This window comes from Heliangelus exortis, chromosome 8 (assembly GCF_036169615.1).
Source record: "Heliangelus exortis chromosome 8, bHelExo1.hap1, whole genome shotgun sequence".
Lineage (NCBI taxonomy): Eukaryota > Metazoa > Chordata > Aves > Apodiformes > Trochilidae > Heliangelus > Heliangelus exortis.
Window position 1 is genome coordinate 6,541,641 of NC_092429.1, and position 21,766 is coordinate 6,563,406.

General features: G+C 36.3%; 1 protein-coding gene across 2 annotated transcripts in view; it reads left to right on the forward strand.

Moving 5' to 3' along the window:
* The window catches only part of FAF1 (Fas associated factor 1), a 159,060-nt gene that overhangs the window by 101,781 nt on the left and 35,513 nt on the right, over positions 1–21,766 (forward strand). For both annotated transcript variants that reach the window (XM_071750172.1, XM_071750173.1), the window contains 4 exons: positions 1,271–1,397; positions 2,312–2,375; positions 3,297–3,378; positions 11,867–12,021. In XM_071750172.1, coding sequence (XP_071606273.1) covers positions 1,271–1,397; positions 2,312–2,375; positions 3,297–3,378; positions 11,867–12,021 — 428 coding nt within the window. The remainder of the gene's footprint in view (positions 1–1,270; positions 1,398–2,311; positions 2,376–3,296; positions 3,379–11,866; positions 12,022–21,766) is intronic.

Genomic DNA, 21,766 nt, shown 5'->3' on the forward strand with positions numbered 1-21,766 from the left:
ATATAAGCAGTTTCCCATTTTCCACACCCTTGTCTTAAAAATTTATTTAGAGAACTTTAGAGGTTTTATCTTGCTGCAGAGAACCGGATGTGTTTCAATCTGTTCTGCTCAGTGGAGTTGGCAGGATGTGGCTGTGAGGGACAGGCAGGATGCAAGCCTGGCTATGTGCTGTTAAATAGTTGTAAAAAATCAGAGGGTGGTGAGACAAGGCTGTTCTAGCTGTACCTTACACTTGGCAGGGTAAACAGATGGCTATTGTTTTCTCCTGGGATCTTCCAGCATAACAGTATCACTGCTTCATTTCATTCTTTCAAAATTATGAGGTTTTCCACCTGGCTGAATTTTATTGTTCAGGAAATGTTCTTTATGTGAAGTTCTGAATGTGTAGCTCTTATAGGGAGAGATCCAGCATATTTGGAGCTCATTTCTCCTCTCATGGTCACTTGACTCATGCTAGAGCTAAAATCTCACATTCCTTAACACATTTTGTTGCACCTTCAGAGATTCTTGTAAATTTTCTGTTGTGTGCTGTCACTGGAACTCCTAGCTCAAGTAGAGCTGAAATAATTGTTCATGAAAAGAACTCAGTTTAGAGTCAAGTTAATACTGAGTAGTTAAAACCAAGGTTTTCTGAGCTATTTTATGTTTCAGAGGACATGAAATCCAAAATATCTGATGGTAGGAGTTGGAGGCACAGATGGGATCTAAGCTCCTTGCAGAAAGTTGTTGATTTTTCTCCTTTATATTGGTAGTCCAAATAAATCATTCAACATGCAGTAATCTGTTGTGCCAAGTTAGGGCTGTGGGTGGTAATTTTCTATGTCAGAAATTGCAGTGCAATATATAGGTACTAAGAACTGTCCCCCATCATTCAAACATTGCTAAATTAGTTTGTATCTAAATGTCTAAAATAATCAATAGATTATGTGGTTTTTCTCACTGTTTCTAATGCAGTTAAAGGAGTGGTAGGATTGTCAGATGGAAAATGCCATTACCTTTGGATACAATTCCTTCAACTACATGCCTACAGAGCCAGTTCCTTAGTTATTTAATAGTGCATTTTCCAGCCAGACTTTTGGTAAAATTTAGATCATATTTATAAAAAGTAACAGATAATGTTGAATAATGTCATAAAAGAAAATGCAGTGCATCAGGTGTTTTTATAGAGATGTGTAAGTACCTATCAGCATGTGTGTGTTGTGTGTTCCACTGAAGAATATATCAGTAATAGAAGCTTATGGTGGGTTTTGCTTTTTGTTTTTTTTTATAGCAATGCACTGATGTTCACATGGTTAGTGACAGTGATGGAGATGACTTTGAAGATGCTACTGAGTTTGGAGTTGATGATGGAGAAATGTTTGGAGTAGCATCATCTGCCTTGAGGAAATCACCAATGAGTAAGAGCTGATGGATTATCTGTGGTAGTAGAGGACTGCTGGGTGCAGGGCAGTACCATAGGGCTGCAGAGTGAGAAACAGAAAAAAAACATTATCAAATGTTTTGATAAGATCATTTAGGATTGGTTGACTCTTATGTCTGATGGATGTGTCAGATGAAAATACTGCAAACATAACTGGCAACCATGAAAGCATCTTCCTGTGGAGGAGGTTTTTAAACCTTATGATTTTAGCTTACAGGTGAAGAGTAATTGAATTCAGGGAAAAATGTTCCTGTAGAAAAGTATATTTCCATTTCCCTGTTTTGAGAGTTCTGTAGATTTTAGGTGCAGCATTAGGTGATTAATATCTTTTTACATTTATAATAAACAGTTTTTTTAGGGATTATTTGCCCTTGAATTATGAAAAGTATTTGGCAGGAGCAGTCAGTTACCTCCTACATGCAATTCTGTAAACTCTGTATTTACTTTAGTCTTGTATTAGTGTTATTAATTCAGAAGTAGGGTTTTTTTTTCACAGTAAATATATGTAATAACACTGAAAACTTTTTAGCAGGAAGTTTAAAAGAAAAAGAAAGAAAAAGAGAAGTAACTTAGCAATATAGTGGGTCAGCCATTTCAAGCCACTCCTTTCATTTTAATGTATTAAAGTAAGCCCAGAGTGTTACCTCTGAATGAGTGATTTGTCACTTTACAGCAGGCCTGAGGATTTTACTGTTTGGAAAGCCTGAATATATTCATGAGAGCATCTGGAAATTTCATCTCTTTCCAAAGGTTCATAGTCCATAGTCTATAATGATATTTATATGGTCTCTTGGTAACCACTTCAGAAAGGTGTCAACAAAAAAAAAATCTATGAAGCAAGTGTGTTTGCATATTAAAATGGGTTCATATAATTTATGTTTTTTATTTAAGTGCCAGAAAATGCTGAAAATGAAGGAGATGCCTTATTACAATTCACAGCAGAGTTTTCTTCAAGGTAAGCTTAGCCTAATTAACTGTGCAGTTTTTGTTATGGACTAAGTAAAATTTAGTAATTAATAAAAAGAAACCAAACTTATGTATTTTCTTGTGTGTTTGTAGTGTGTATAGGCATCCTAATCTAATTTCTTTTAATCTTAACTTTGTTAGAACTGTTTATGAAATAAAATCATTTCTCAGTCCAAGCTAGTGACAGTTTTTTATCTTACTTAATTTTCCACTAGTTAATATAATTACTTAATTATATAAGGATCCAAAAGAACTATAGACTTTGATTATGTGTAGTAATCTTAATATGATACAGAGGAACAGAAAAGCTGAAACTGATTAATAGTGAAAATACATTTACAGAGTTGCAATAAAGGAAGTTTTCAGTATAATGAAATAGTTGGATAAACTACTTCTGGAAAATACAGAAATACTGCTTTTTAAACTTTATACCACCAGCATTGTTAAACAGTTGCCATGTTTCATCAAATTGATAGAAGCTACAAACTAATATTCTGCAGAATAATACAAAGTTTATATGCCTTCTGTTTTCACTGTGTTGAAGGATTCATTTGTATATATGAGATGCATTAATGGGTAATACAAGAATAGCCTTCAATTAACCTTTAATAATATAATTAAGAGAGGGAATAAGAGTATAGTAAAGAGAAGAAGTAAGTTCTGATTTGGAAATTATAGAGAACTTAAGGTGTATGTACATAGAAAGTTTTATGATAAAATTTGAAAGGTGGCAGCTAGTTACTTTGAGCTCTTGAACGTAGGGGACAGATGCTTTTTAAAGGCCAGAAGGTCCTTCATCTTTCTAAAGCCTTGGCCAATGTGTTTTATTTACAGAGTATACAAGGAGGAAGAATATTGAAACCTCTTACTTTTGTAATTTTTTATTAATTGTAAATTTTATCTCAAATAGATACGGTGACTGCCATCCTGTTTATTTTATTGGGTCACTAGAGGCTGCTTTTCAAGAAGCCTTCTATGGAAAAGCTAGAGATGTAAGTGTGCATTGAAATTGCTTTATTTAATATGGGAGGGAATGGAAATCACTGTATATGTTTCATCATTTAAAAAAAATACATTTTGAAATATCCAGGCTTTATCATTGAGGTAGAGTTATAGTCATGTAGTTGACTGACTGAAATATTTCTCTCTGTTGTTGAAATTACAGTGAAAAACTCCTGCTTTCTAATTGTTTGGGCTGTATTTTTACTAGAGTCCTTTAGTCATCAGAGCTACTCTTTTTCTTCTTTTTCTTTTCCCCCTCCCTTTTCTTCCTGAAATAATGGTGTCCTAGCACCACACAACATTGGCTGGGAGTCTTGGGGCTGACAAGTTCAACAGTGCATGTTGGTAGCTCCTTTGAAGGATGGCTAATGAAATTGTAAATTTAAATTGAAAGGTCTCTGAAATACAGTGTGCTTTTTTTCCCCTTTGTACAGCCTTTATCTGCCAAGTACATTCCAGGACTAAGGTTTGGTTATTTAGTTTTTCTGTCCATCCAACGAGACGTCTCAAGTTTCTGTTATTCCATGCACAGTTTTAAAATCAGCATTTTAATAAAATTAGAATGGGGATAGTTTATTTAAGTTTTGGTGACTCGAATTCACTAAGGAGAAACCCAAACCCCTGCATAATTAAGCATAGATAAAGCTGAAACCCAAACAAGAAAATCATGCTGTTTAAATTTACTCTTTTTTTTTTTGCCTTGATAGATTTTTTAATTTTAAAAGAAAGAATGTTTTGGCTTCCTCTCATTACTCATATTTGAAGAAACAGCACTGTTATATTAGGGGCTGTTATGATAAGTGTGCAGTGTTATGAATCTATGTTCTATAGCTTAAGTTAACAGATACTTAGCATGTTGGGTGCACTGATGGGTTTCTCAGACTCTGAGTTTATTGAGTGTTGTCCTGTCTCACATATTTCTTTCTCTCATGTATTTCAGAGTGGAAACTGATATAGAATAATACAGTGGCAAACTATGAATTCATTATAACTCATTGAAGTGGAACTTAATGCATGTTTAAAATAAATCAATTTATTAATTCATTAAGAAGTGTCTGACTTAGTTCACTCTTCTGATGAAATGTTGCAATGGTTGGCAGTGTATCAATATAATAATGGGTGAGAACTCATTCATAATGTTATTTTTATACCTGTAAATCTGATATTAGTGCACTGCAGTTATTTAGTGTTTTCTCATACTGTAAATACTTCATATACTACTTACATAGCATGTCTGAAATTCATGGCATGCATTTCTGATATTTTGTGATGTAGTCTGAGTAGATGCTCATATACTTAATAAGTGGTTTTTGTGGGTCTTTTCTTGAATTTTTTTTCTCCAACTACTGCATCAATTTTAAATAACATTTCCTCCCCAAACACCCTGTGGAATGACAATATTTTATTGTAACAATCTGATTTAAAACAAAGGTATAAGAAGGTATCTGTAACATTTATTTTTACTGTGTTTTTCCTATTGCAAACAAGTTTTTTCCGTATTGCCTCCTGGAATTCATAACTGAGGGAAAGGATACATCATTTTATATTTTTATAATTGCATTTCATAGAATAATAGGTATAACATTATAGAGAAAAAAGCTTAGGAGAAATTGCAACCTGTATGTCTCTTTCTTCTAATTTGTACTGTGGAGGGCACTTAATTTTACTAGGGCAACAGATGAGCTTCAGGCACCAGCATTCTTCACTTGAAGTGAGAAATTGAGTTCCAAGAGTAAATAAAAACAAGATTGAAGGTTTAAATCCTCTGCTAGGCTTTTTGAACTTATATACTCATTAAATGTTTATTGGAGTGGTGGGATTACGAAGGATTTGGGTAGCTTCATCAACTGGTATATAGTTAATCACTAAGTAAAACACTACATTTGATAGACTGTTTCTCACGATGCCACACTCAATCCATCTTAATGAAAACTGCTTCAAACTGATTTAATTTGAGAGCACTTGGCAGCTTGAGTGCTCAGAGATCTTGGCCTTTTCTTGACAAATTCTCAACACCATCCAGAGCAGAAGGTGCACTTAACAGTTCAGGCCTAGTGAGACAGCCACCAGCTACATTTTTAATCTATATTGTGGGTCATTTTTCCCGCAAAAAAATTCCATTGTATATGAGCTTGAAGCCTTTTTGCCAAAATATTTAAGTTTGGGTTACTTAAAGAAAATTACCTTGTGTCATAATGAGTTAAACACGAGTTACAGGTTAAAATTATCCTGAAGGAAATATTGTTCTGTTTTATCTTACTGTCTTTTGGTTTCTTGTGTTGGAAGGAATGGTAATTCATAGTTGCTTAAGGAAATAGTTAATTGAGAAAGAAACACCTTGGAAAAAAGTTTAGAGGTTTATGTTATCTGTGTTTTGTTGGGCTTTTATTAGTGTAATTTTTTCAGTTCAAGTCTCTAGATAGTGAAGATTTACATGCATGAGGGGTGTCTTTTTTCACTTTAAGCAACTACTACCATGGTAGTGCCAGTTTGAAGGAGGAGAGATGGAATGGGGTCAAATTGTCTACTTTAAAACCTTTACCTCTCAAGCACAAAAATACAACAGCCAAGATACAGAGCAACAATCAGTGTCCTTGGCAGTGAAATCCCCAGTTCCCTCTGGCAGCCTGATGGGTCAGGGCATTGTGTGTTCATTTCCAAGACTCAGTGTATATACAGCACAAGAAAATTTTATTTTATTTTATTTTATTTTATTTTATTTTATTTTATTTTATTTTATTTTATTTTATTTTATTTTATTTTATTTTATTTTATTTTATTTTATTTTATTTATTTTGTTTATTTTGTTTTATTTTGAGTATTTGGGTTTTTTTTTTTTTGTTTTTGTGGGTTTTTTTACTTTATTTTTTCAGGAAGAGAGAGACAGAGGTTTATTAAATTAACAGATTAGGTCTTCTATGAAATTCTTACTATGCCAAGTGGAAAGAAGAGTTTCCCTGTGATATTTCTTTGTGAAGAGCAAGCTTGCTCTTTCTCAAGTAGCTACACTATCATAGAAATACCTAAGCCAGATGCCAGAGAAGAAATCTTACAATGCACAGTTTTAAACAAGATGTTTGGGAGGGGTTTCTTTGTGACTGAAAGCAGTTTGTGGGTGCCCTGTGTTCTGAGACATCAGGGGGTTTGTCCTAACTTGGGGCAGTACAAGATCTTAATCTCTGTATTAATCTCACTGAGCTATTGACTTGAATATGAGAGTGTTTTGTTTTATTGGAGCTTGTTTGACTTTTCATTTTGTAGGTGATTGCTACTTTTCTATTATGAGAAAGAATAAAGGCATCTGCTTTACCTTTTCAGGAGCTCTTCTCTTTATATATCTCTGCAAGATCACCTCCTGCTCCTCTCTCAACCTTTCTGTCCAGTGACTTTTAATAAATATGTGAAACATCTCTCTTAGCAGAGATTGGTATTGTCACCTCAATATATATTCCTGCATACTGAAAATGAATCATGCTTCTCCATGAATTCTGTCTTTTGGGTTCAGTGTAGTGGTGATAGCACCATCCCTTTCACATATGGGTACTTTATTTTCTGAATACCTGGAAGAAACTGGCATGTTCAGATAAAAGCTTCTTTTTTTTTCATTCTTTCTTCCTGGTAGCTGGAGATTATTCCTTCACACAGGGCTTTCTGGACTGTCATTTTTATCTGTTGTAACTCAGAAGACTGTCACTCATTGTTATTTCAGTTAATTAAGTTTATGATAAACTTTAATACAGAAAAAAGATTCACAGATAATTATTCTGATTTCTTTGAGATCCTGTTCTAGATAAACCATTGACAGTCCTCAAATCGTTTTGTTTAAAAAGAGAAATTTTAAGTCTGTCTTTTAGGTGCTACCTTAGAGAGAGTTTCTGAATCCCAGTTGCAGGACAGCTTCTTGGTTTAGTCTTTTTCATCTCTTTTTCCCCATTTCTTCCCTAAATATCACACAGTGATGTGAAGGAGTGCAGCTTCACCATCACCTTTTACTTTACTCCAGACACAAGTCAAGACAGTTTGCTGCTCAGTTTTTGTAAGGGGCTTGGTCAAATTGTGTATCCCAGGTGTGCTTTGAAAATCCACCTGTTGGTGAGCTGTCTGAGGATTCTGAAATGGAGAAATGACTATTTTACAGGTTCTGATTAAACAGAAGTTACCTGAGCATTGATCTACATGGTCTGGTTGAAGCAGTAGAGGACAGGCACAGAAAGGTAACTGTAGGTTCCCAGAAAGAGTAAAGCAGCTACAGTGTGGTGGATGTCAGTGTGTAAATTCCAGTTTAAATCCTGTGTTAGTCACCCACGTTTTATTCCAGGTCTTGCCTGATGTGTATTACTCCAAGTTCTGTCTTTTCTTTCTTAAAATCATTCTGGATTTGTGGATAATTATTGTTAAGATATTTTTGCTATAGCATCCTAGCTTAGTAGTCTCCCTGTGTGCCTACACATTCTTTATTCTTCATATCTGAAGAACAGCTTCATCTTTCATATCTGAAAGGTTAGTCCTGGGTATGGATCTCTCTTCAGCATCTTCTGTACTTGATATTAAATGGAAATTTTTTTTTAAGTTGTCTGCCACACTACATTTTCTCCTCTTTCAAAGCCTGTGATTTATAGATCTTATTTGAGTTTGGGTTTAATTACTGGATATTCTTTGCATTATGTAAAATCTTACTACAAGTTCAATTGATTGAAATAGAGATACAAGAGTATAATAGGATCAGATAGTTGGAAGATGAAAGTAGACTAAATCAAACTTAAAATAAACTGCACTTTTCCCTGGGAGAGGAGTTAACCATTTGAACAGCTTACCATGGTTCATATGAAACCTTCATCACTGATGGTTTCTTGAATCCAGATTTTTTTCTGAAAGATAAAATTACTGAAAGGTAAATTAGGATTTAGTTCAGGGATGCCATGTATAATAAAAAAGACCAGATCTAAAGATTATGAGGACCATCTCACTCCCACTTCAGGAACCTGAGGGGCACAGTTCAGTTCAGATCCTCTTCTGCAAGGCTAGAAGCTTGGCAGTGCCCTTCTCTCTCTGTCTTTGGTGTCTTTCAGTCTCCTTTCTTTTGACAGGTGCAGGGGAAGTGAATAAATACTGCTTATCATCAGCAGGCTTTGTTCTGTTATGTGTAATAAATAGACAAGGCTTCCTGTGAGTCTCTATCTGCCCTCTTCCTGCTTTGATCCTTTTTTAAAGTGGAGTGAAAAGTCTTACCTTGGTGTTAGAGAAGGTTTGCTTTCTCCTTAAGGAAAAAAAAGATTGTGCATGATAGAGTAGCTGCGTCCAAGAATGCTGATCAGATGATCCCCAAGATCACCTTAGGTGGATCAAACTGGACACTTCAGAAGCTTAAAGATGTGCAAGTGTGTCCTTTTGTTCATTTGAATTAGATTTCACTCCATAAAACCTAGAGGCAAAAATGTAGATCTTGATTCATAAGCTTGAAAGACCATTCATGCCTCTAACAGTTGTTACATCATGAATGTTTTTGGCTCAGTAATTTCTTGAACTTGTAAACCTGAGATTCAAAAATAACCTTTCAGACTTGTGGTTTTGCAGACCTTTATGACTGTATTGCTATTCTCATTCAAGGTCAGCTTCTTCAGAGGTACCAAAGTTATTCACATTATTAGGAACTGGCTGAAAAGCTTGGACATCCCTTTATCCAGTGATTATCAATTTAGCCTCCAAAGCACAAGGGGAGCTGTATTTCTTTCTGCCTCAGAGACAACTTTTCCTTCATTTCTAATTCTGTACAAAGTGCAATAACTTCTCTGAAGTTCCAAAGTGCAAAAGTGACAAAGTGGATGGCATAGCCATTTTGAATTTTTAAAAGCTTGAAAATAAAGCAACCAAAACCTACTTATAAATATATACTACCTTGGGTCATTTTAAAAAAAAGAAAAAATAAAAAACCCCAAAGAAACAAAAAACAAACCACCCAAGAACAGCAACAACAAACTCCAAGCCATGAGCCTTTTGCAAGAATGCATTTTTCCAGGGAAAAAAATAACACTGGCTTCCACTAAGATTTTTTCAAAATCTTGCTTCAGCATTGCAGTTCTTCCAGCCACCTCTTTTCATTTGTCCTAGGAGTATTCCCGTGCCTGACCTTAACATTTTGGATGAATTATCAGACACAAGTACAATCTTTTATGTGTGATGGAGTTTAGTCTGTGCATGGTGAGATTTGCTGATGCAACAGAAATTACATTCACTTGTAAAGTAGCTCAGTGTAAACATCTATTGTGCATGTGCGTGTCTTGTTTACCAAAATTTGTCCCCAAATCTTTAAGCCTAAAACTGTACATATTTTGAAACATTCCCTTGTACGGAATCTCATATTTAACAGTTTCATGGGGTTGTTTCTTTGGAAGTAAAAGTGTTTCTCAAGAGCCTTTTTTTCTATCGGCTCCCAGTGAAAAGAGGAGAGCAAAGCCATCCGCTTACCACAAAGAAGTGCCACCACAAAGGAAAGATTAAGGGTTTAGAGAGAGGTCAATGTGGGTTTTTCTCTAACTAAACACTTTCCTAAAGTTTCCTTGTGGAAAAAATAATGAAGTCATCTCAGAGTTTTTAAAGAATTTTTATTTCTTTTTCACCGTCTGCATTCGCTTGTCTTCTCAGCATGGATGTTTAATCTTTCTAGGCTTTGTGAATTGGTCCAAATGAATAAGTGGTGAGCTGTCTCTCTAGGAGCTAGAGGCTTATTCTAAGGCCCTAATCACTGAGTAAACACATCTTTGCCCTCCCTCTCTTACAACTGCTATATAATAGTCGAGATTCTAGCACAGTAACCTGGATATTGCAGGGATCGACGCTTTGAAATGCAGAATGCCTGATCCTCCAAAACAGACAGTGCCTGATCTTCCCCTGCCTCTTTCTTCTTTTTAAATTAAATATCACCACAGAAATGCTGTTTTATTGCTTGATATTGTCCACCAGTGCCCTGGATTTTCAAGTTTAGTTTCAGTCAACGTTGTTGGCTGCACTTATGTGGATCCCTGCATGTTGGCTGGGCTTATTAATGGCCCTTCCTGGCACATGTGTACATGGATCTGAAGAACATTTAAATTAAATTAGACAAACATTAATGCGAATTACTAAGCCCTTTCCCAAAGTCTAATGTTCAAATGTATTCTTCTTTTTATAAACAGTCATTAAGTTTTTATCCAAAGCCAGCGTGAGGTGATAACCATCCAGGTTTTATACAAAGACAGCTTCTCTCAGAACTGCATCCCATGTCCTGCTGTATCAATACACATCAATATGCAGTGTTCAGTGTTGCTTCTGATGAAGAGAGATGAAATGACTTTAAATAAAAGCCTGAAAATAGCATTTACCATATTGTCTCAGCAAATACGATCAAGTAGGATTTTAAAATAAAGTAAGTAATATATATGGGCATAGGGGAATGGTATTTATAATTAATTGAATACAAGATACAGGATCATGCTCCTTAGCTGGCTTGGAGTTTCCCCATATTTTTCTCAGTCTGCTCTCAATCTTTATGTACACACAGAATGGCTTTCCAAAAATGGGTCTGAGATCATCATGGGGACAAAGCACAGCTATGTGCTGCTGACAGTGAAGCTCAGGTATTATCTGATAGGGTTTCAGAAGAGCACAGCACAGATTATTTTTTTTCAAGGGGCCACAGACACCATCTTCAGCATCTAAGTCTTCATTAATGTGGTAACTCTGATGAGAAATATCAGTGCTCAAACTCAGTGTGGAATTTGATCCATGTCTCCTGAACCCCTTTGCTCACCTCATAGACATTTGCAGTGCCAGGGTGGCTACCTTGCTTCTCAGCTCCTCAGTCAGCTTGGCTGACATGTGGCTTTCTGACCACTGCCTTACCAAGCAGGCAAGATGGGTGCTCTGGGTGCTCTGGGTCTCCCCACATCCTACAGCTGGTTGGGGACCTGCCAGGACATCCAGCATGGGGCATCACAGACTTTGGGTCTACAGGCAGCTCTACTGGTACTTTTTTTCTTCTTTATTTGTGATAAGAATACACTGTCATTTTTTAAAGGTCATTTATAGTTGTGTTTGTTTAGGATCATAGAGTCTGTTGTATCAAGTGTGTTCCTTGCTCAGGGAATTGTCCCCAGTGTTATCTTCTTTGGGCAGCAAGCCAAAAATGTCACTTTTTTTTAAAGCAAAGTCTGCTAATAAAGTTTTTGGATTTTGCATTCAGATGTTGTTATTTTCATGATCTAAGGATATAATGTATCATGGTTTGGTACCCACAATAGAATAGTTTAAAGACATTGAGAGGACCTACAGTTTTGTAAGGAGGGACCCTTTGACTTGAAATCCATTGGGTTTTTCCCCTGTGTGTGCACGTTGAGGTACTCAGCACCCTTGGGTGGACCAATACAGGAGCCTACAGCAGTAATTTTAAATTGCTAAACAGTAGGAGGAAGTTTTTACTGATCCTTTCTTCTGTCTTTTCAGAGAAAGCTTCTTGCTATCTACCTCCACCATGATGAAAGTGTACTAACAAATGTCTTCTGCTCACAAATGCTCTGTGCTGAGTCTATTGTCTCCTATCTGAGTCAGAACTTCATCACCTGGGCATGGGACATGACAAAAGAAGCAAACAGAGCAAGGTAAGTCTTGGAAAGACAGAGCTTTGGGGTGGAACAGCTTTTCTCTCAAGGAACAGAGAAAAGTCATCTCTGTGTTTCTTCTCTTTTGACTTCATGCTCATTCTTAGCTGATCAATGAAGCTCTTCTGGCTGAGACTCACTGGGAACTGGACTGTGCTTTTCCTATGACAAAGTGACTTCTTATTCCTGTGCAGGAAAAAATAGTTGAAGAAATTAAATCCTTGTATTTTTTTTCTTTTTAGTTTAGTTTGCAACCATGGTCCTAGGAATGTGTCTTCAGTTTTGCATTGCAGTGTCATGGTATTATGTGACACTGATTTTATTTTCATAAATGTAGTACTTTAGAACTGTCTGATATAATAACTATTGCTGTTCTTGGAAGTATTATTTTAAGAAATAACATTCATGTGATAAATTAATATGAGAAATAGATTATGCAAAAAATCAGAAGCTTGCAATTTGTGTGAACATTTTGGAACTACAGGTTCCTTTGGCAATGTTCAGATATTTTGATAGATCTTCATATAATAAAAACTATCCTATGTCTTAGGGAGGCTGTAAGTTTGCTGATCAGTAAAGGCATTGAAAAATTGTAGGTTCCACCTCCTACATCTTTTGTGTGTTATCAACAGATTTTCTTATTTCCATATTAAAATCTTTCTCTTCTTTAGGTTATTTAGCTGGTGATCACAATCTGTTGAAAATAGTGATTTTATAATATAGATACTTATAGTATTGATACTTATTATATTTAGAAACCTTTTAGTTTGGTTTGCTAACTTGGATTTTCTTTCATCACCTTTAATTACACAGAAGATGAGTGCCTTCCAGACTAATGTCTTGTGTCTATTATTACAATGACAATTACTCTGACTTCTGAACAGATGTTAAGAGTCATTTTGGCTGGGATGAGGTTGCCACTTTTTTAAGGCAATTCCGTTGAAAAATTCCATTACTGAACAATTAACACAACTTATTTGTTTCTTTCTCTAGTGACTTGCTAGAAAACAGCACTCATGCATTCCTATTCTTAAAAATGTAGATTGTAATTAATCTTTCTTTTCTGAAAATGGGCATGGAGAGCTGCACAATCTTTTTCTAGACACTTGTCATTTTCAGGAATTCCTCACTTGACCTGCTTTGTGTCATTGGGCGAATCAGCAGCTATGTCCCTGGTTTAAATTATTCTGGAGGAAAATTAAAGATGATGAAAAAAAGCAGTTGAAAAAAGAGAAAAGTTAAAAAAAAAAAAAAAAAAAAAAAAAAAGAGAGAGAGAGAGAGGAAAAAGAAACATCTAGGTTCTTTCATGGGACCAAACACATAGACTGGAAAGTTGCTTAAGTCTTTTGGTATTGCCATTCATGGGCAGTAAGGAGCCTCCTCCTTTTCTTTTATCCCACAAGTTGGTGTAGAAGGAAACACTATTTCTAAACCATCTGTAGTGGCTAAGTTCAGCTGGCTACCTGCTGTTCCATTGTTCTCTTTTCTATTTAATTCTCTACTTTCTTTTATTTTACAATGACAAAAAATTGCAGTGTAGTTTCTTTTGAAAAACTGTGTTTGAGGGTTTTTTTTTTTTTATGACTGACGATCAACAGCCATGTAATTGCTTTGTTGTGTTTTACTAAAGAAATCTATTAAGTAGCACAACTTTGATACACTAGTAATCAGAGTTTGCAGGTTACTGAGACACCTGTGGTGACCAAAGCCACAGAAGCTGCTTGTTGGAAAGAGCCTGTACAGCTGTGTCCTATTAACTCCTTATGACACTGCTTAAAACACAAAATAAAGGGCTTGTTTAAGGCTTTATAGCTGTTCTCAATGAAGCAAGTCCCTGATTGTGCAGTGTGAGAGGGTTTTTAAGCCTACATTTTTTGGCTTTCTATTAAGAACAACAAAGAAACTGTCATATTAACAGTGAGGTCAAAAAATAGCAAGGGGTAAACAAGGCATGCTGGCTCAAATTAGAATAATTTCTCGGTTGTGTTTGGTGTCACATCCTGCTCCTTAGACTGAGATTTCTTCAGAGGGGGCACGATGCTTCCTCCTGCCTTTGGAAAGTGCCAATGCACTGTGGGCATTCCCATAAATAAATACTCAGGACCTCTGTTTAATTACTGCCCTTCCTTATGTGACTCAACAGTGGGGCTGGAGCCTATTCTGTTCTGTGGATACAGTAGCACTGAGCTTTTTATTTGAAATGCTGAGAAGAAGGTGGCAACACCAGAAGGAACAGCATGCTTTCTGCATGCTGCTGTAGCCCAAAAGCAACTTATTTGAGCTCTTACAATTGCATTAGTGGGAAGGCAAAGGAATGTTTTCAGCAGCCAATAAGGACATCTCAATGTAAGTAATAAATGACAAGTTTTCAGTACTGTAGCGTGAATAAATTCAGACATATAAGTATATACTTCACGTATGTGAGACAATCTTGAATATTCTAATTTCTTTTTCTTGATATTTATTGTCCTCTTGCTGACATCTCTGGATGCCATTCTTTTCCAAAACCAGTCTTGATAGTAGTTTCCATTTTTCTCAGAAATGAAATGGAGGTCTGACCAGAACACTGTAGCACAAAATCATCTCCAAAATCTTGTCCTTTTCCCTGATTTTTAATATGTTTCTCAGCTGATGTAGGGGCATGCTTTGAATCCTGCATTACTGTAAATTAGAACTTTTCAGCTGGAATCTCTCAGTCATGTTCCTCAACACCTCTTGCAACAAAGTGAAGAGAGTTCTGTAGGTAGCAGCAGAATGAGTGCAGGCACCAGGGTAGCTGGTAGCAGTAGTGCTGTGCATAAGCATTATAATTTTGGGACTCAGATTTTTTAATATTTCTAACTAGAGCCAGCCAGGACTGTCACTTTGTCAAACTGAAGGAGAACTGTGGTTAACACAGCTAAGTGGACACTGTCAGGTGCCTCTGGCAAGGTTTGCAGGACAGGGGGCAATTACTTTGGGTAAGTGCTGCAAATTATGAATCTTTTCATTGCTAGAATGAAATTAAAAAAGACAAAAAATAATATAATAAAAGAGCCTTCATTTATGAAAATTACGTGGTGTTTTTATAATACTCTTATGTGAACCATCACCTATAGTTTAGACTTGAGCTTAAAGAGCAGCTGTTTGGAATATTCTTCTATATTATGTTGTCCGTGGTCAAAGGAGGAAAAAAAACCCCACAAAGCTACACAAAAGTGTATCTTTTACATTCTTGTTATACTCCACTCAATTTGGGGTGAATCATGGGCTTAAAAATCAGTGTTTCCTTTCCACTGCTTGCTATGGAGATTTGCTACCACAGCACTCCAAAGAACAGAAATATCCACTTGGGAGGTGTCAGGGCAGTAGCAGTGGTGTTTGACAGCAGTGGTGTTGACTTTTCTGACTTTGAAGAGTTGACTAATACCATTATTCTAATATAATTGTGTGTCTGGGAGGTGTATAATATGTGTGTATATGTATGTATGCACATACATAACTATTTTTGTTAATTCATTAATATAAATTAATTAATCTATTTATATGCAGGACAGATATTAGTAAATATATATATATACATACATATATACCTGCACATGCACACAGACCCTTATGTTTATACACACAGCATTTACAAGCACAGATTATGCATAATATTAACAGAATTCCAATATACATAATGTTTGCCAAGTGAAGCAATGCCAAAACCATAAAACAGGGACTCAAATGTCTGTAGCTGCTTTTTAGCTTTTGATGCCATTGCCCTTGGGTGCTGTTTCTCAGCTCTGATGACAGGTACTTGTTAGTTTTAATGTTCAAATGATAGTTTTTCACTTTGCTTAAGCTTGGGAGAGAGTTAATTGACTAAAGCACTTCTCAGCAGCAGGTTGTCTTCACCTGCAATTTCCATCATCAACTAATTAGCCATATTCACAGTTGCTGACCCTTAATACTAACCTACTGAATGATGCATGCCTGGATGAAGACCAGTTGACCATATTACTCCATCTCCCCAATCCTATTTGATCCTTCAGCAAATATATTGCAGGTGTGGGGTCTGGGAGGGCTGGACTCAGGGAGTTAATTTCTCTCTGCCTCTTCAGAAGTGACCGTGGATTCTGTGCATGTCACTTGCAGAGCTGCTGGAAGTGTCCTTTGGGCACTAAATCCTTCAGAGGTTTCACAGAACAGTGTGAAAACCTGTTCTATTGTGTTTTGCAATGTTTTATTTAATTTACTTCAGTAGCAATACAGTGCCACTCAATAGAAATAGGTCAGAAGTCTAATTAATGGTTTAAAAATAAAGGTTCTCAACCACCAGGCGAGTTTGTCATTTTCTGTGTGGTTTGGGTTTGAGGAGGAAGAGGAGAGAAGGTGAGGAGGGAACCCTTCTGTTCCGTGATTACATCCCACCCGCTCATTTTCTCCTTTTCTCCTTTGCTTTTGATTTTGGTGGCAGCCTTAACAGAATGTCAAGATCAATTTGCAGCATGGTTTAACTCAAGGTTTGCATTCTGCCAGCAGCAATTGTCCTAAGGAACAATGCCCTGTGTTCTTGTAACTTCAGAAGCTTTTAGAAGGCTCATGGCAAGGGCAGCATCTAATGACTTTATTAGTGTAGGGTTTCAAAATGGGCTCAGTAATTGTTCACATCTCTTTGTCATCCAGTCATAATTACTGCAAAGTATTGTTCAGGGTTGCACTTGTGAATGGTTTCCTAATAGCACTGAAATCAAGAAAAAAGGAAAAGGATAAAAGGTGATGGTCTCTTTAGATGGAGAACAAAACAGCCTGTATATAGATGATGGTTAAACTGTTTATTATGCTCCCACCAGAAAAGGTAAACTATCCCTGCTTAAATATTTATATACCTCAAGGTAATTTCATGTTAGCAGTCTAAAAATGTCGAAATTTGGAGAAGTAAAAGCCAGCAGAGGATGCATTTTAATCTGATTGATATTAGTAAAATATGGATGTGTCTGTAATATTCAATGATAAATAGAAAGTAGTCTCTCTGTTGATGTGATGTTGATGTGATGGGTTTTCAGAGCACCATTTTATGTGCCTATAGAAATGCTTTAAGGTCATCTGAAAAAGAAATTATTATGAAAACCAGAGGAATTAACTAAACTGATATATTTTAAGTGTGTATTTTAAATCCCCCATTATAAAACCAAATCCTAAAGCAAGTTCTATCCCACTGCAGCACAGTTTGTTATGCTTGTTGAACAGAAGAGGTGAAACAATAAAATTTTCTAGTGTTCTCTGCAAAACAGGGGAAGGCAGAAGTACAGTCAAGACAGACTTACTGAGCTGTTCTAAGGAAAGAAGCCATACAGAGGCCCATTTAAATGCAGAACTCCACAACAGCACCAGTGAAATCAAATGCTGGATGGAGCTGAAGCTGTAGAGAAATCTACATGCATCTAAATCAAACATCTGAAAAAAATCAGATGTCAGAATTGTTTGTACCCAAACACTGAAAGGTGTGAATGAATCCCCTTGGTGCTGCTGGGCTCTGGACTGGGACAAAACTGGGAGATGTGGAGGTACCCATCCTCTTCCCTTACATTGGGATGAGTGCTTTGACCTCTCCTTTTTGTTTGTGGGACAGTCAGTCTGTGTCTGGCCAGAAGGTTCAATGTACCCCTGTCCTTCCTGGCCAAGACTTGTCTGATAAAATCTTTGGTGTGAGGGAGGTTTCTCAGCATTTCTCCAGAGCCAGTTCCAGTGCTTAACATTAAATGTCTTGGGGCAGCTCACAGTAGGATTTAGTTAAAGTTTCTCTTGCAGCAATCAAGGACATTTATGTCTTGGTTCACTCAGGAGACAACAAGGTCTTCTCTTCCTTTCAGATGCTGTGTTCTTTGGACTTAAATGGAACTATTATGTTTTTGTGCATTTTTCTTAAACAAAGCAACTGGGATCCCTTCAGCATTTCTTGTAGCTTGTCCAAGTAACTTTTGTTATTGCAACCTTTTTATGGTCCTGTAATTAGTCCACACCTTTACTGGTGGGACTGTGCCTGCAATTGCCTTCTTGGTACACCATACAGAAAGAGCATTATTTCAGGTTATACCAACCATGCTTCAGTTTACTCACCTCAAGATGATGCTTCTTTTCTTGACTTCATGAGCCCTCTTTCTTGATTCTTATTCTGTATTAGTGCACTGTTCCTTCTGCTTGGAAAAATTTATTGACCTTGCTGAGCTGCATTTTACTTGTCAGCTCATTTCTGTGATTTGTGGAGATTATTCTGAATTCTTTTACTGACTTCTGCTGTTCTTGTAGCTTCTCCCACTTTACTAACATCTGTAAAGTAGCCAAACATACTCTTTATCCTTATCTAGCTTATTATTAAAGCTCAATGTAGCAAGCCTTGAATAGACCTTGCCAAATTCTCCATTACATTTTCTTCCTAGTATGATAGGCAGTAATCAAAACAACCCCTGATATGCAAGTGCATCCTATGGTTTCCATTTTTAGTGCAGCATTTGAGCAAGGAGTCCAAGTATGGTTTATTTATACTTTTACCAATGGTTTTATCCAGTGTCTAGGGATATCTAGATGGAAAGATGGAAGAGTGAGTTTCTAGAGGGATTTGTTTTAGACTAAATGGGTTAGAAGGTATTTACTGTATTTGTTTGAACCTTGCAGGATAAAATTTTATCTTCTGTGTTTTATTTGAAGAGATGGATAAACCCACTCATCTATGCTTTAGTCTCATATAAAAAAGAAGTGGGTAAAATTATGGTTTTTACATCTTAATCTCTAGATATTTACCATGTATATACTGAAGACAATGTCTCCATCACTTGATTCAGGCTGCTTTATACACCTTTAGACCATGTCTTGTGTCTGTTCCTCTTTCCTCCTTGTGTTTAAGTCAACAGACACTCCCCTACCAGTGTGGGAAAGACAGTAACACTGTATGATGGAGAATACAGAGAGGAAACTTATTTAAATATACCATTTCATGACCACAGCTTTTACTTTTTTTCAGTGTAAATACCTAATACAAAATTTTTATTTTTACATTAACATTTTAATGAGTCTTTTGTTGACTTTCCACAGTGTATAATTATTATTTAAAATAATAAAGAATCTTGCATATTTAATATTAATCATTGCTTTTCTATGCTCAAGAGAAAACTTACAGCTTTTTCTGAAGTTTTAAAGTTCCTTGAAGTAAGTTTGGCCTTGGAAAGTCTCTAGCCATAAATCAGTCACATTTTTTTTGACCCAAAATCATTGAGGCTGTGGACTGAACACCAGCTCAGATTAAAAGGGAACAGATATTTTAAAAAGAGTTTTGTTCCACTGCTGCTTTTTGAGCAGGACTTCAGGCTGAGATGATACAGCAGAAGCACAGCCTTTCTGTTAACAAGTCCTTTGCAAGAAGCAAAGTGGGCACCAGGTGCCAAAAGGCTTCATTTTAGGAAAGGCTCCATTTTTCCAAAGTTTTCTCATCAGTGTGTTACAAGTAACTACAGGAATATGCAGCTACTTCTAAGGGAGGGATCTTGAATAATCATGGATCCAGCCCTGGCTGCAATAGATCCTGTCTATATCACAAACCAAAATGTGGCACAACCTAACACACAACCAGGAGATCTGTAAAGAAGCAATGAGATAATAGCAGTTATTCAATGATCTAACACCCCCAGAGCTGCCATCTCTCACCTAGGAGCTGCCTTCCTCTTTTGGGCTTCCCCTTCTGAAAAATACTAAATGTATTTAGTGGTATAAATAGGTATCCTATAGATCAAAAGCTTTCCAGGGATAAAAAAATAATGATCACTTTTGCTGATCAACATCTTGGCCAAAAAATATATTATTGCTAAACCTCAGCATTTACAAAGCTCTAGGCAGCTGATCTGACATCAGGAGCTATGGTAGACCACAAATATAAATTGTAATAAGTATTCCCTGTGGTTTTGAGACTTACCTCAAGGAACTTTAAAACTTCAGAAACGTTACACTTTTTTCAGTAGACTTTTGAAGCTGTTATTTTTTCATAATTGCTTTCTAGGAGATTTTTTTAAGGTAATGCTACATAAATTGCATTTGAGCATAAAGTTACAAAAAAAGTTATGCCAGGAGTATATTTTTAAATAGTGTGTTGTATATTAGCTGGCAGGCAATGATAACATTGTTCTCTGGGAAACTCATGTGCTGAAAACATGATAATTCTTCTCTCAGGTTATCTCAGAGTACACATGGAGGGATAACTCCTTTGCAGTCATCATCAACCCCCCAAATGAATATCTTCATTTCACCAAAATAATTTTTCCAGTGTGCTGCTTTTAATTAAGGAGTGAACTATGTCTATAAATGAGTTCAATCTGCATTTTTAAAATGAATCTGCATTTTTAAAATGAAGACCCTAAAGAGGGTTTGTTTCTCTATCTGTCCAGCCATGGTCAGTGTCTGTGTTTATTCTGTAGCTCCAGTAAACTGCTGGTTTCATTGTTAGCAGTTCCTGAAAGATGGAACAATGCTCTCTGCCAAAACTATAACTTTTCTTAATGAACTCTACTCTTGTAACTTTTGAGATTTTTTTTTTCATGGATTTTTCCTTCCTGAAATGCTTACTTTTTGCCTTTCTCATACTTCTCCTTCCTTGAATATTTTTGTGATTTAAAAATAAAAGGACTTGTAGAGTGCCATTTACCCTTCCTTTCTGGCAGAATTCCTCTATTTCCACTTTTGGTTGGAGATCACAGTAATCCAGCATGTTGTAGAAAACAATTCTCTGTGGAGGGACATCAGGCTCTTTGATGTGCTCCCCAGGCAGTTCTCTTGGCAGCTCTGGAGATGCCACTGAAAGACCTGGCACATTTCTCTTCAGATGAAAGCAAGAAAATCCCTTGTTAGTGATGTGTAGAATAAGATCCTGGTTATTGCACCAACTTGTATTGGTCCTACTCACCTGCTTCTGAGAGTAAATATTAGTACAGAGGAGATTTTTCTTTTTGCTGGATATGAATTTGGAAGCAAGTAGGAAAGTCTGCAAAAAATCAAATCAGTAAAGGTAGAAAAGGAAAACAAAAAAAAAAAAGGTTAAATTAGTGAAGTGGTTGCAAAATCTGTTAAAAGGCATGAGAAAAAAACTGAACAGGGATCATGAAGGAAAATTCAGTTCTTACCCATCTAGTAAGGTGAAAAGTAGTGCTACAAGTAATTGCTGATACTTAACAGTGACCTGCCAAAGAGCATCTTTGTGAATAAGTAATTCCTGGAAAGCAGGAGTTGGAGTTACACAGTGTAGGTGTTGGAGATTGCTGCTGTCTCTTTATTCAGTGTTGCATTGTTTGGTTACCTTCACATTTTTGTTGGCTTTACTACAGTTTAGTTCACTGAGCAAGTGGCTTCTCACTTGTTTCCAAAGGTCAGGATCTATTTGGATGGATCATGTTAGTGGGAGGAATTTCTTGTGTGTATTTGTGTGATACCCAAGGCATCACAGTCTTTTATGTTCTGTGCTGACAGCCAGAGGTTCCATGTATAAAAATTCATTTCCTGGAAAAAAATTATTTGGGATATTTTTAAGTGTACAGAAATACCTAATTCATTCAGAATTCTCTGGATACAAAGTCAATGCCTATAAACACAGATTTTGAGACTGAGTACTGGGTTGACTAAATACAGAATTGACTTTAAAAAAACCCAGACACACCAAAAATCAACACCTTTGACCAGTGCAACTAGTATTGTAATAGTCTTTTAGTTTCATTCTTTTTAGCAGTATTCTTCTTCTAC